The sequence below is a fragment of the Notolepis coatsorum genome (genome assembly GCF_963971535.1).
Source record: "Notolepis coatsorum genome assembly, chromosome: 16".
Taxonomy (NCBI): domain Eukaryota; kingdom Metazoa; phylum Chordata; class Actinopteri; order Aulopiformes; family Paralepididae; genus Notolepis; species Notolepis coatsorum.
In genome coordinates this window covers 46,766,121-46,780,353 of record NC_140180.1, presented here as the reverse complement: position 1 = coordinate 46,780,353, position 14,233 = coordinate 46,766,121, and the positions used below count along the sequence as shown (strand labels likewise).

The 14,233-nt window shown below is 46.2% G+C and overlaps 1 protein-coding gene across 4 annotated transcripts in view; it reads left to right on the top strand.

Annotated features, from left to right (window-relative positions):
- LOC311242748 (ecto-NOX disulfide-thiol exchanger 2-like) overlaps positions 1 to 14,233 on the top strand; it is a 385,400-nt gene that overhangs the window by 98,988 nt on the left and 272,179 nt on the right. For 2 of the 4 annotated variants that reach the window (XM_084331770.1, XM_084331768.1), the window contains exon 1: positions 10,304 to 10,403. The exons of the other annotated variants lie outside the window; for them this stretch is intronic. In XM_084331770.1, the coding sequence (XP_084187896.1) occupies positions 10,382 to 10,403 (22 nt within the window). In that variant the 5' untranslated portion in view covers positions 10,304 to 10,381. Of the gene's footprint in view, positions 1 to 10,303; positions 10,404 to 14,233 lie in introns of those variants that run through there. 4 annotated transcript variants of the gene reach the window in all.

Here is a 14,233-nt window from a genome sequence, read left to right as displayed (position 1 = left end):
TGGTTGGTCCCATAACCCCTCAGGAAAAAACCCCAAAACACACCTGCGCTGTCGCAGCCCGTGTTCCAGTTTCCAACAGGGTTATCCCGGGCCTACAGGTCAACGAAACATTACTTCGGACCGGGCCCGGTGATACGGGGAGCACAGGGTCCCCCGAGGAGGTCAAGACCACCCCAACAGGCCCCTCTTCGTCAAGTCAAGAGTTTTAATTGTCACGGCATACAGGTATACAATGAAATGCGGCTGGTCTTGCCCGCGACGATGTGCAATACAGTGGTACAACATATAATAGAATCCAATAAAAATACAGTGGTACAACATATAATAGAATCCAATAAAAACAACAGTGCAATAAACAGGTAACATGGTGTGACATCTCGGTATCTGTACATAGTATTTACAGAGCATATAGGACATGCTAGGTAGCTTTAGTAGTGCAATACACTGTTCCTGTTGTTATACTAATTTAAGTGGCCTTTCCTCTTGGCCATAAGTGTGCGTGTGTGCGGCATGAGTGTTAAAGTGGCTGCTAGTGTGTGAGCGTGCTCAGCGTGCGTGTCGTGTGTGTGCTTGTGTGTGGATAGTTCAGTTTCTGTGGCTCTCAATGTTCATTGTTCAAGGCTCTGATGGCCTGGGGGAAGAAGCTGAGCCTAAGCCTCTCCGTCCTAGTAGCTGGGGTTCGCAGGCGTCTGCCTGACCTCAGCAGCTGGAACAGGCTGTTATTGGGGTGGTGGGGGTCTTTCATTATTCTGCAGGCTCTGGATTTGCACCTCTTGTTGTATAGAACCTGCAGGGTAGGTAGCGCAATACCCGTGGTACGCTCGGCTGAGCGCACCACTCTCTGTAGGGCCTTCTTGTCCTGTGCCGTGCTGTTTCCATACCAGGCAGTGATGTTTCCGGTCAAGATGCTCTCTACAGCTCCTGAGTAGAAGGACTTGAGTATCTTCCCCGATACTCTGAACTTCCTTAACTGTCTCAGGTGGTAGAGGCGCTGCTTCGCTTTCTTTACTACTGTGTCTATGTGTGTTGACCATGTCAGATCCTCTGAGATGTGGACCCCCAGGTACTTGAAGCTGCTCACCCTGTCCACGGTAGCCCCGTTAATCATCAGTGGTGTGTGTGTCTCCTGCTGTCCTCTCCTATAATCCACGATCAGCTCCTTGGTTTTACCAATGTTCAGGAGCAGGCTGTTGTCCTGGCACCAACGTTCCAGTACCTCAACCTCCTCCCGGTAGGCCTTCTCGTCGTTGTCCGAGATCAGCCCCACCACCACCGTGTCGTCTGCGAACTTCACTATGGAGTTGGAGCTGAACTTGGCCACACAATCGTGTGTGTAGAGTGAGTACAGCAGGGGGCTTAGAACACAGCCCTGGGGGGACCCGATGCTCAGGGTGATGGTGTTGGAGGTCTGACCCCCCACCCTGACCGCCTGGGGTCTTTCACTCAGAAAGTCCAGTACCCAGGCGCTCAGGGCGGAGCTCAGACCTAGCTCGATCAGCTTGTCCACCAGTCTGGTGGGGACTATGGTGTTGAACGCTGAGCTGTAGTCAATGAACAACAGTCTCACATAGCCCCCCTTCTGACGGTCAAGGTGGGAGAGAGTGCTGTGCAGTACCTGGGAGACTGCGTCGTCAGTGGACCTGTTTGTCCTGTATGCAAATTGCATAGGGTCCATATCACTGGGGAGGGAGGCACAAATGTGGTCCTTGACCAGCCTCTCGAAACATTTCATGACCAGAGGTGAGTGCCACCGGTCTGTAGTCATTTGGACATGTTGGGGAGGGTTTCTTCGGTACAGGGATGATGGTAGACATCTTGAAGCAGGCAGGGACCACTGACTCCGCCAGGGATTGATTAAATATGGCGGTGAACACCGGGGCAAGCTGGTTTGCACAGGACTTAAGTATGCGTCCTGTTATACCATCTGGGCCAGCAGCCTTCCTGGTGTTCACCTGCATAAATGCTCTTCTCACACTGTGTTCCGACAACGAGAGAGCGCCCCCGCCCCCCCCCCCGCGGTTGCCCCCCCCCCCCCCTCCACAACAGCCGGTGCGCCAGTGACGTCACTAGCCAGAGGGCTAGCGGCGACACTGTCTACACCGAACCGAGCGTAGAAGGAGTTGAGTTTGTCCGCGAGAGAGGCGTTGTCGCTCCCCATTGAGGGCCATGCGTAAGAGAAGAGCGTAAGAATGGAAAACCAGCCCCAGCACCGTACTTGGTATTCCCAGGAGGTCACCCAACCAAGTACTAACCAAGACCAACCTGCATGGCGGCCGAGATCCGACGAGATCGGACGCGTACAGGCTGGCACAGCCGTAAGCCATTACGACAGAGTAGAATACAATGTACCCAACAAGGGTTCCATAGCGCTCAACCCTGTGACACCCGGACCGACCTAGCATTTTTTCCCCCTGAAAAAACCCAAGTCCCTCAGGGTACCAGAACAGCAGATCTGCATCCCCGGCGGACAACGGGTTCAACTGATCCGGACCAGCGCGACCAGAACCAGTCCCGTGCCCTAACCACGCCGACATGCCAACTCCAGGAGAAGGGGCAGATATGCGTGTTGATCTTAAACATAAAAAGAAGGCGCCACTCAGACGTTCCGGTGCGAACCGCACCCGGCAGCCCACCCCTAGGGCGTGAGACCCTTCCACATATGTTCAGATCCATTCCGTCATCATCCCCTGATATGAACGAGAACCCGTCGACAACCACACAGGGCGTCGGAAGAGGAAAAACCCCCATCCCGATTGCTTTATAAAAACGCTGTTTTAACCCCAAGCAATCAAGGCGCGCCAGTCAGTTACCTAATGTCCAACAGAACATCCTGAGTTAGCACTATGTGTGCGTTGGGCATATCCACATCAATAATAGGCTATTTAGACCATCTTATTGAATCCCCAAGACGCCCAGGGGAACGATAAGAGGGCGGGATGCAACCAACTCCATGAATGAATGAATGAATGAATGAAAACTTTAACCAACAGATTGCAGAAAGGGTACAACATAGTACGGCTCAAAACACACAATCGGTAAGGGGAGGCAGACCTGAGAAAGACGTTAGTCTTGTTTCCATCAGGCGCCCCCATTTCCAATTCATCTAGACACATCCAACTCTTTATAATAAAGAAGAAGCATCACCCGTATGAACCCAACTGCACAGCTGGGAGTAAAAAACCCGTTTTCACATGATTTTACATCCAGTCACTCTTCTTTAATCAGAGAGTAAAGACTAGACCCTCCCAGAAAACCTTCCCACACGAGTGGTAGTCATGAGAAAGACATGCAAACTGTGAGTCACGTGACCAACTGACTCAAGTTTACATAAATCGAGCGCAGCAGACCCGTGAGCCCTACGCTCTAACTCGACACCTTAAGACACCGCAACTCATGGAAGGCGTCGCCATAGCAACACCGCTATGACGGGGGGAAATTCTTCCGGCTCCTCTCTGTAATAGGAGTTGGCAGGATAACGCTGACCGAGAGTAACGGCTAGGCCGTGGAACGTGTGTACGAGTATTACTGCAACTTAACAACACAGCATTGTGAGACACATATACTTAGTTCAAGCAATGGAATAACACCAGTTTCTACCTGCATGTGGAGCGTCAAGCTAATAGAACCTATTACTGAGTGTATGTTGCAGACCTTGCTTAATCTCGTAACACAACACGACTCATCTCACAACGTAAAAGTGCAGATTCATATTTACACAACCCCACCATATGAATTGTTGAAGAAACACACAGTTTGTTCGGCCAAAACATAGTCCCCCTTATGTCGGGGAACTTCTTTATTATCATAATGTTTTAAGGCACAAAATCATAGAGGGGCCGGGGAGGGTGTAAAGGAGAGGGGACACAGAGGGGAAAAGTCACTCAGCGGCGTCTGCCACCTCGCGCCGCTCGAGTCTTGCCACCCTGAGGAGCCCCGGAGGGACGGTAGGTTACTGTCTGCCGGTCACGACGTTCCCTACCGTCTCCTCCGGTCGTGGATGGGCCGGCGGTAGCAGAAGCGCCGTCTCTTCTCCTGGCCTTCTTGGAGGGGCCAGCAGCGGCGGCGGAGGCAGTGGTAGGGGCGACGGAGACAGCTCGACGTCGCGGAAGCCTTCTGACTCCACCGGCAAGGACGGGAGGCGGAAAATGGGGTTGGAGGATGGATCTCTCCTCTGCCATCTCTCTGCATGTTGAGGTCATCAACCGCAGGGCCTTCCCGAACAGACCAGCGTCGGAGAGGGCGGCCGTCAGGCACACGGGCCTGCTCCAGCCAAAGATGACGCTGGCCCAGGGTAGCCAGGGCGCGCACTTTCCCCATGGCTATGGCCAGCACCTGGGAAAGGTGCAGGACAGCTCCTGCCGCCTGGGTGATCTGATCGCATTTTACCTCGTTCAGATCCGTGCCGCCCGTCATAATCCCCGATACAAATCTAGCCAGGTGGGCGATGTTAGACGCCGCAGCCAGCGATTGTGTACCAGCGATGAATGACTGGTCACCCCAATAAGCCAATCGCCTAGCCGATTTCCCCTGGAGGACCGGCTTGCATAAGGGTTCCCACACCATATCCGGACAGAGGAGAGCGGCCATCGGACTGTCAAGCCGAGGCACGCCCTCCCCCATACCTTTGACTAACCCCGACACCCGCGTAACTAGTACGTAGGCGGGGGTTAGTCCCATGATGTTGGCAACCGCCTGACCCTGACGAACATAGGCCCCCATTGATGTGAAAAATGGGTAGACAACCTCCACCCCTCTCACTGGGCGACGCTGCCAGCGATGACCTATGAGATCATCAGGGACAGGTGCAGGCAATGGCAGCGGCAGCGGCACGCCGTTTGCGGCGGCGGCTACCGCCATGAGCTCGGGAAACAAAGCCTGCAGTTCCCCCTGCGGACCTTCCTCCACCGAACCTGCATCCCTCACATGCAGCAGGCTGCAACTGGTCAAGGAGCCACAGTCTGAACAGTAGCCTATAGGCTTATGGAATAATAAGCCATACTGCGTTCATTCATTACGCCCGCCGTAGGCTATATATATTATGTCATTCATTCATTCATATACAGTACTGCGCGCGCGTGTGTGTGTCTGTGCGCTGCGGCAGGTGTGTACCGCGAGCTGTATATGATGCCAATACATTAATCTAATCTAGTTTTGATGGGCGCAAGCGTGATTACGAAACCTAGCCGCATTTCTCGGAGACGCTCTCTGATTGGCACTGACGGACGCTAGGTTTCGTAATCACGCGGCTCGCAAAGCACTTCCGCCATTCCATTTCACACAGCTGCGTCACCAGTTGCCTTATAAGGAACTATGGAGGCGGTGTTTTGTATGCAAATGAGCTGAACGGGAACGCGCTTTGGAGTTTACGACAGAATGCCATTCTCCAAGCAGATATCAGATCATATAATTTCTGCAACCGTTTCAGCCACTTAAGACATATCTCCAGCACGTTCAGGACTCAGAGTGTACTTGTCATAGATTATGTCTCAGTGGTTCCAAGATAAGTCTTCCAGAATATATCTTTGGAAAATTTTCGGGAATGAGACCCAGTGACCATCCCGCGCCCCCTCCATCCCCATACCCAGCAGCCATGGTTCCCAACCCTTGAGGACCCCGGGTCCGGGTCCCCAGCGAGTCAAAGCATCAGCCTCTTTAACACCACGACCCGCCGATGTCCCGAACCGGGGACCCCACCCCGAGCCCGTGACCATCCTGTCCCAACCTATAGGGGACCCAGCACATACATCTAATCAATTATACAAAGGACAATTTCACTCATATTTAAAAAAAAAAAATTAAATGTAATTGAACTACCAACCCGCCAGTTAAAAAAATTAAATTAAAAAAAAAACGGACATTATTGATATGAGGTGAACTGAAAACACATCACTGGTTCTTGGAAAAAAATCAGTGTACAATGCAAGCCAATAAATGGGTGTCACAAAGCACAGCAGAATGCCTAATGATTGTTTCCTATTGGTGCAAATACAACAACACACAATGAACTTGTAAGCATTTCACGCCTGCTTTGATATGGTAATGTATAATGTTCCTTGAAAATAAGACCCAGCGCTCTCAAAAGTCACGATTTAACCTAAGAATGGATGCTGGATCCTCAATGTAATGAATCATAAAATAGACCGCACACATGTGTGGAAATATATTAAAAAAAATGCGAATTGGAGATGCTGTCCTATAGTTTTTATTTTTTACATGTAAATGTTACCATTAATATTCCAATTTAATTAAAATTCAGCATATTAATAGTTGAATGGAATGGGACAATTGACAGCCATATAGAGACGGATCCAGTCGTACCTCTGCCACCAGCTTGGCACTAAATCCCTATTGCTAGGATTTAGGGAGTAGTTCCTTATCTTCATTTGGGGAAATTCTGTGGGTGTTGCAAAATGTGGATTTTATGGTGTTTTTTGTTCTGGATCTATGGTGATTTTTTTTTTTTTTTTTTTTTTTAATATCTCTGAAGCCAATGGGGGCAAGTTCGGGCTATACAAATAAATTTGATTTGATTAGATTAAGTTGACTAAGAACACATCCTTATTTACAGCAATGGCTTGGAGGAGTGGTAGCAAGGGGGAGGAGGGGCACGCAGACACAAAGCACTCGCACCAGGGCCCTGTTTCATGTACGTGGTTCAACTAAGGCAGAGGTTAGACTAGTGTATTCCTGGCGTTTTTTTATACGTTTTTGACGACGTATGATGTCCTATCTACACAGAAACGCGTATTTTGGCGTTTTTTTGTGGATACGGCTGAAACGCAAAATTGTGTTTGCGTTTGGAGATACGCAAAAAAACGAGTCGACAAACAGCGTGTAGTCAGCACGCTAGCCGTTGTTGCGAAAACGCCCATGCGCAGTAGATACCATCTGCGTGCCCTTCCGGTGACAGCAGAGTGTGTGTGTGTGTGTGTTTGGGACAGAGCTCCGTGTCCCAAAATAGCTTCAGCTACCATGTGTTGTCAAGTTATTGTTATAAGGACCCCAGTCCAAGCTACAACAGTCTGCATTCCCTTAACAATTGTTTGTATTGAGCCGTATTGTATTGTACCCATATGCAATATGTTAAATAAAGTTTACATCCATTCATTCTGCTAGCATTACCGATGGCATGAGCAGCTGGCTAACGTGAGCTATCAGGATTCAGACCCTGTTAGCTCAGAGTTCCTCTTTCAACTTAAGAAGCATTAAACAAAATGGCCCAGTCATCTATTCACCTTTGTTTAATACACACAGCGTTGTCTCTAATGTTATCTAACTACTGATAGCTCGCGATATCATCAGTTTTGATGCTGGCTAAGTAGCGTGAGCTAACGGTAGCTTCTAGCCACAATACTCCATTGACGTTAGCATGCAGCTAACAATGCTACAATGCATCCGATCGTTTTTTAGCCTAAACTATCCGCTCTTGGTGGTCACTTGTGTTGATGTTAGTTTTGTTTCATCAACAAATGACAGGCAGAACACACAGTGAATGTATCCGTTTTGTTTATTGCACTTTTATTAGGCTTTGCTGAAAAAAGAATTGCTGCATTGAGCAAGATGGTGGCGCGGCATAGGCGCCTGCCTTATTTACATTTTCTTTGCTGGAGCTTCCAGGAAGTGTATTGGCACATTCGTTCTGATTGGTTGAAATTGCCTTCATGTTTGCCACCTACTGCCACCTACTGCTTTGGCAGTGTACTACATCAGTGTGCTCTGGTGACAAAACGAAAAAAAAACGAAAGTGTGACTCGAGGCGCATGACGTCGCGGCGATACGCGGCGATGCGTATAAGAAAACAATACGAAGATGATACGAAAGGTGTAACCTCAGCCTAAGTCGATCAAGATGTCCATTATCCAGCTTCAGTTAACCCGATGTTCGAAGCCGGGATTTTCCTGTTTCACAAAGGTGGATTCAGTCTCGTTAACTCAAGCCAGACTTGCGAGTCAGGCTAAATGCGCGCGGCCGTTTTAGGTGAAAAGCCAGCACGTATCGATGGCAGAGATCCTGATTCTCAACGGCATTGATTGATTAATTGATTTAAGACTTTATTGACAGATTGCAATACGGCTCAATCGCCTCGCCGACAAGTTAAATGCGTTATCTATAGGCTAATTCTAAGTCCCTCATTACCTCAATCAATCAGATTATATTTCTTTAAACTTGCCTGCTGGATTGAATAATCAAATGAGATCTTGCTAGCGAAAATTATTAGTTAACTGTTATACAGAATTACAATACGGCTCTCTTACCCATTGATTGATGTATAGTCAATCTTTTACTTATCTTCTCTGTGGTGTAACGGGTTCTTCTTTTGACTTTCACACGGACGACCGGGGTTCAAGACCCTAGTCTTTTCCTTCTTTTTGCAATATAGGAATAATTCAATTTGGTGCACGTTGAGAGCTATATAAAGAATGACATCCTCAATGCATGTAGATTTATAATATTTTAACTTAAAACCAGGCTACTTTGGCGTATAATCATTAATATTATATTCAAAAAAATCATATTGGAAACACCGGGATTTGAACCCCGGTCGCTGGATTGGCAGGCTTGAGCACTACCGCTGGGCCACTGGGCCAGATGGGATAAATTCATTGTTTATACATTAATGAACGAGAGACCCGTGTTTAGAATATCCTTTGTTTTGAATGAAGTTTATCTCTTTATCCTCATTCATTAATGTGACGTCAACGGCTCATTCAATTTCTCAAATCCGTCAAACAGCGCATCTCATCAGACATCTTAATCCCAGTTACAATTAAAATAACCACATCATGTGTACATCGCACGAGCGAGCGCCACCGTCGCCACGGTATATATAACGTGCATTATTTAGGACAAAGTGAATTTAATATCAGCATTTTGGGTCTATTTTACATTTCAAACGCCCCCTCTGGAAGAATGGAGCACAAAAACTTAATTCAGAATGGTATAATGCAGATCGTAGACTGTGGGAATAGTTTCAGGAAACGGGCTGTCACTTCTTTGCGGGGGCGTGGCGATAGTTCAGGCTAACTTGAACTTGAACTCTGCTTTCGACCAGGCTCAAACTTTTGGATATGTTGTCATGGTGATTTGGAAAATCCAGGTACATGAAACCGGAAAGTCCGGCTAACCCAGTTATCCAGCTAAAGTTATCCGGCTAACTCAGTTATCCAGGTACAAGAAACAGGGCCCAGGGAACTTCCCAGTACAACCACACTCTGCTGCTGCTGGCCACTGAGCAGCTCCAGCTGTTGGGAGTCTCTTGCTCAAGGGCACTTCAGTGGTAGTTGTTGAGGGAAGGGAGAGCGTCATTCATTAGCTTCCCCAGAGTTCTTGCTGGTCCTGAACAGGCGAAACGGCGACCATATGATAAAATGATAATATGAAATGATCGCCCGACCCGACCCCTAGTAATGCCAAATATGACTTTGTAATGGATGGTTGTTTCCATCCATCACATCTCTATAGTGACTTTTTTCTCTCTTTCTGCCCCCCCCCCCCCCCCCTCTCGCTCTCTCTCTCTCTCTCTCGCACTCGCGCTCTCTCTCGCGCTCTCGCTCACTCTCACTCTCACTCACACACACACTCTCTCTCACTCTCACTCTCACACACACTAACACACACTCTCTCGCTCTCTCACACATTAATAAAACTGGCTTTCATTGAACACTGAACAGAACACCGAGGTACAAAAGGGCTCACTTTGTGAAAAACCTCCGCATAGCGCCTTAATTTAATACAAAAGGCTTTACCGAACTGACATGTGCACTGTCTGTGAATGAATGAAAACTTTATTTAACAGATTGCAGAATGGGTACAATACAGTACGGCTCAATACACACAATTGTTAAGGGGATGCAGACCAGAGAAAGACGTTTGTCTTGTTTACATCAGGGTCCCCCATTTTCAATGCATAGTGCCCATATAGTGAGTGACCTGTCATTGTATGTTACTGTGTGTTCTATGTACTATTTGATACATAGGGGACAATAAAGTCTCAATCATTAATGGCCCCACTATTGATAATGACATCATTTTCATATCCTATATATAATATTCTAGAGATGAGTCATAACCCGTGTTGCCTTCCCCTCGATGACTGAGGCAAGCAACTGTCGGTCGCCCATATTATATTCACTGATAAAAGTGCTGCTAATCCTAATCTAACATTTGCCTCACTAAATGTCAGAAGCAAGAGTTTATTGAGTTCAATAATGTGTTCACTTGCGAACTCATGCGCACCCTGGCTGGCGCGTCGAGGGAAGCAGCAGGTCCCACCTCGCCTCCTTCTCCTCCCAGAGCAGCAGCGTCTGCCGAGCGGAGACCAACCTTCTCAATACCAGGGATTTCATCCAGACAACAGCTCGCGCAATTCACTCCGTGGACAATGTTTCTCTTGCAGTACACAGGTAACGTTACACGTCTCAAGTTTTGATACCGGTTGTGTTCGTTTACCACTTGTGTTATTATTCTCCCCGTTATAATACGCTTGGATTGAGTGTACATCGCTCATTTAATTGTCCGCTATCGCACGGCGTTTGCTTCCCCTCCCATCGTTTGGATACCGGTTTGCGTCTATGCTCCTCTAAAAAGTCGTTGACATAATACCGATCATAATAATTTATTGGGTCTGTTCTGTCCATATTTGTCGGGCGGATAATAAGACCGCCAGCTGTTGAAGCGACAGTAGCTGCGGTCCGTTTGTTAGTTGAAATAGGCGTAATATTAACGTGGTTTGTATCATTTGTGCTCGGGCTTTTGTTCTTTTAGTCTTAAGATTAGAAATGTGCATATTTTCCCTGAGCATAATCAATGGACAAGTGCAGTAGCCCGCATAACTGCAACACTGTCTGCAGCCGTTTATGGGGGAACTTTTCAGAACCTGATTGAATCCACACACTTGTCACCGGATAGTTGCTATTTAAAATGCACTTCGCACACGTTCTCCAACCCGTTGCTGTTGTGTCTGACCAGCAGAACCTATAGTTACATAGATGCAGCTGAACCCTCCTATTAAATTGCCACACAAGCTTTACTTTGCACTTGCTCTCTGTTGTTTTTATTTGTATCTAAAATAATGTATACTTTTGTTCAGCTTTTAGTCACAATGAATATACTTCACATATCTGATAGTGATAACCTTCTTGGTGGATAAGTGTTTATTATTAATGATAATTTGGCCCACAGTCACAGAGTAGTCTATAAGATATGGATCTCATTGCATACATTTTCTCTCATGCTTATGTAATGGACCCGACTGATGGTCATAGAATTACAATTACCTCAAGATTGTTTTGGTTTGTTGGCTGGTTCCTTTGTCTACTATCCCTGCCATCTGGAGCCTTCTCCTATTCTAAAAGAGAGTGAAGTAGCTTGGGAATTTTGGAATCCAATGTAGCAGTTGTACTGCCCTGCTCCGGTTACAATGATCATTGCTTTATTTTACTCTCTTTCATCTTGATGATGTGTCAACATGGGTCAGATTCCCTCTCTCCCTTCCTTCCCAAACATATTTTTGACTCCAGTTGAGTGACTGGCTGGAGGTGGTGTTTTCTCAGAGCCTGGACAACCACAGAAAACAAATGGTCCATTGTGCTTTTTTCATTTTTTTTCTTCATACGGCTGTGCTGCTCTCTGATCAATGGGCAGCACTTTTAGATTGTTTTTACTGGAGGGAGAGGGAGGAAACTGCAGAGCTTCAGGAGAGTGGAGAGAAAGGGCTTCATGGAGAGTGCTTGAGGGGGAGCCTTATGCTTTTAACTTGGCTTTGAGATAATAGTAGAACAAATGAAGGCAAGGCCAAATGCAGAGTGGAATACTGCAGAATACGAGGAGATTTGGCTTCTTGTTCCAACGATGGAGGGGAGAAAAAAGAGGCAGCTTAAATGAATGTGAAGATAAAGAGTTGAGAGATAAAGGCAGTTCCTTCTCCGTTCCCTCTCATAGCCTGATATGTTTTTTTGGAACTGAGGATTCAGGACTGCTCAGGGGATGATTTCTAGTGCCTTTGAAATCTTGGATACGAGCCGTGTTTCTAATGTGAGGCTACAAGCTGCTTCCACACGCCTGATTGCAGTCCAAAGCTCATGGGCATTTTATTTACCAATGTTACTTTCAAGGGCTAGAGGGAGTACTTGTCTTGGATGAATGACATTGGCCCAGTCTAAATAACGTTGTTACAAACTTTATGTATGGGCTTAGTTTTGTTTCCCCCATGCCCCTTTCTGAACAGAGACAACCATTTAATGTTAAGATACAATTTGTTAGTTTGCCCATCAATATCATAACTGAAAATTGTTTTGGCTTATTCTCTCTGCAGGGAAATAATTGAAGTGGGGTCTATATTAATGAAAAAAGTATGACTGCTGTATTTATTTTCAATCCTATCAAAATGTTATCCTATTTGATAATCATGCAAGTTCTAACAAAGGGTGATGTGTTATGACAAATTAGTTAAACGTTACTTTCTTTAATCAATAGAACATTAGACTGTAATACTAATAGTTGATGATATTATGTGATGAAACTGCAGTAGTTGTAGTGACTTTCCATTTTCACCTTTGGTGCCTCACCTTAAAGGCATACTGAGTAGTTTCAGCCACTAGATGTCACTAAAGCACCAGCATGTCACATCAAAGCAATGTGGCGCTTACATTGGAAACGCTGTACCAAACTAAGTTCAGATCAAACTGTCAAACAAGGCATTGCACATCAAATATGACTCGAGATCCAGCAATATCATATCAAACTTACCACACAAAATATTGTCAAACATATTCTAGGTTCAACTTTAGGTAGAAAAAGAGAAAGTTGACTGGTTCAAACCTATGTCTGTCTGTCCAACAAATGGATACTAATGGAACATTTATTAAAAACGGACGTTGATGGACAGACCAAGATCAATGTAACTGCATAACGTTAAAGATCAAGGTAAGTGCTCTACAGATATTGAACGTAATTTCGTAAAATGTAAATAACAGGCTTTTTTGTTACCATCAAAACTAGGAAAAATATAGTGATGGGACAGGTTGGTCATATCATCCAGCCCTGACTGGCATGTTATGTAGTCGAGTGATTACTTATGTTTTGACATTGAAGCATTCTGTAACAAATGTTTTCAGTAATTTCCTATCTCAAGGTCCCCCTGGCAGGGCCCTGATGGATTTGCCTCAGTGACTCATCGTGTAAAACTATCATCCTACTTCCACAGTGAATGGGCCTTTTGAGCCAATCCTCTTAACCTCTTAAGCCCGGAGCCCTATTTTCTGAAAATCCGCCTAAAATACATACCTAAGTAAATGGAATATTGCTCCACTTCTACAAGCCCCATTTGCATATTCTTGGTATATAGGGACATATATGGACCTCAGTGAATGTATTCCCAGTGGATTGGATAATTGATAGCTGTTGCTCCAGTGCTGAGGACTGTTGCACCCGATAATTCATCCCACTACAACCCCAGCTCTGTCTCTGATAATAAGTGAACCTGTTTTTTTTATTTAAAATTTAGCGCCCCGCTACGATGGTCATTTCATGTATGGACGAGGAGACATAATAATGATAATCTAGCTTGATTTCAGGATGATTAGATAATCAGCCGAAAAATTACAACGTGATGACTGGATTACAGTAAAATGCCTTTTTCTTGTATTTTTCCTGGAATTACTGAAAAACACCCAAACCATACTCTATTCAAAATGGTATAAAACGGAAATGTACGGATGAAAAAACAATCTGTCTCGGGCATGTTGACTAGAAGCAACTCACTGAGACTCGACGGCGTTATTAGACCCATAGATATAATATAAAATATATTTTAAGCACTCGCAAATGTCAGTCTAAAACTATATCCATTGAATAACGACCTGGCGATGAATGGGGTATCAGCGCCCCCTGCTGCTGGCGGTCAATGTGTTAAGGAGTGGGGTTACATGGGCCGACTTTGGTAGGTCAGAGATCAAGTGGGCTGCGCCGTTCTGCACAAGTTAGGGGTGAGCTCGGTGGCGCAAGCTGGTTGGGTGGAGTCTTTTGTCAGGAAGGGGCGGATCCTTGTCACATTGCTCAGGAACAACCTGCAGGTTCTAGTTCTAGATGTGCAATAGGTGTCGAGTTGGGCAATAGATGATTGATATAATCGGTGATGCGTTCCTCATGGGACAGGGTTGCACGCAGTGCAGCCAAAGTTTTGTGAGCAGAAGCACGTGTACGCACACGACGCACGGATGTGCACGGCACGCGC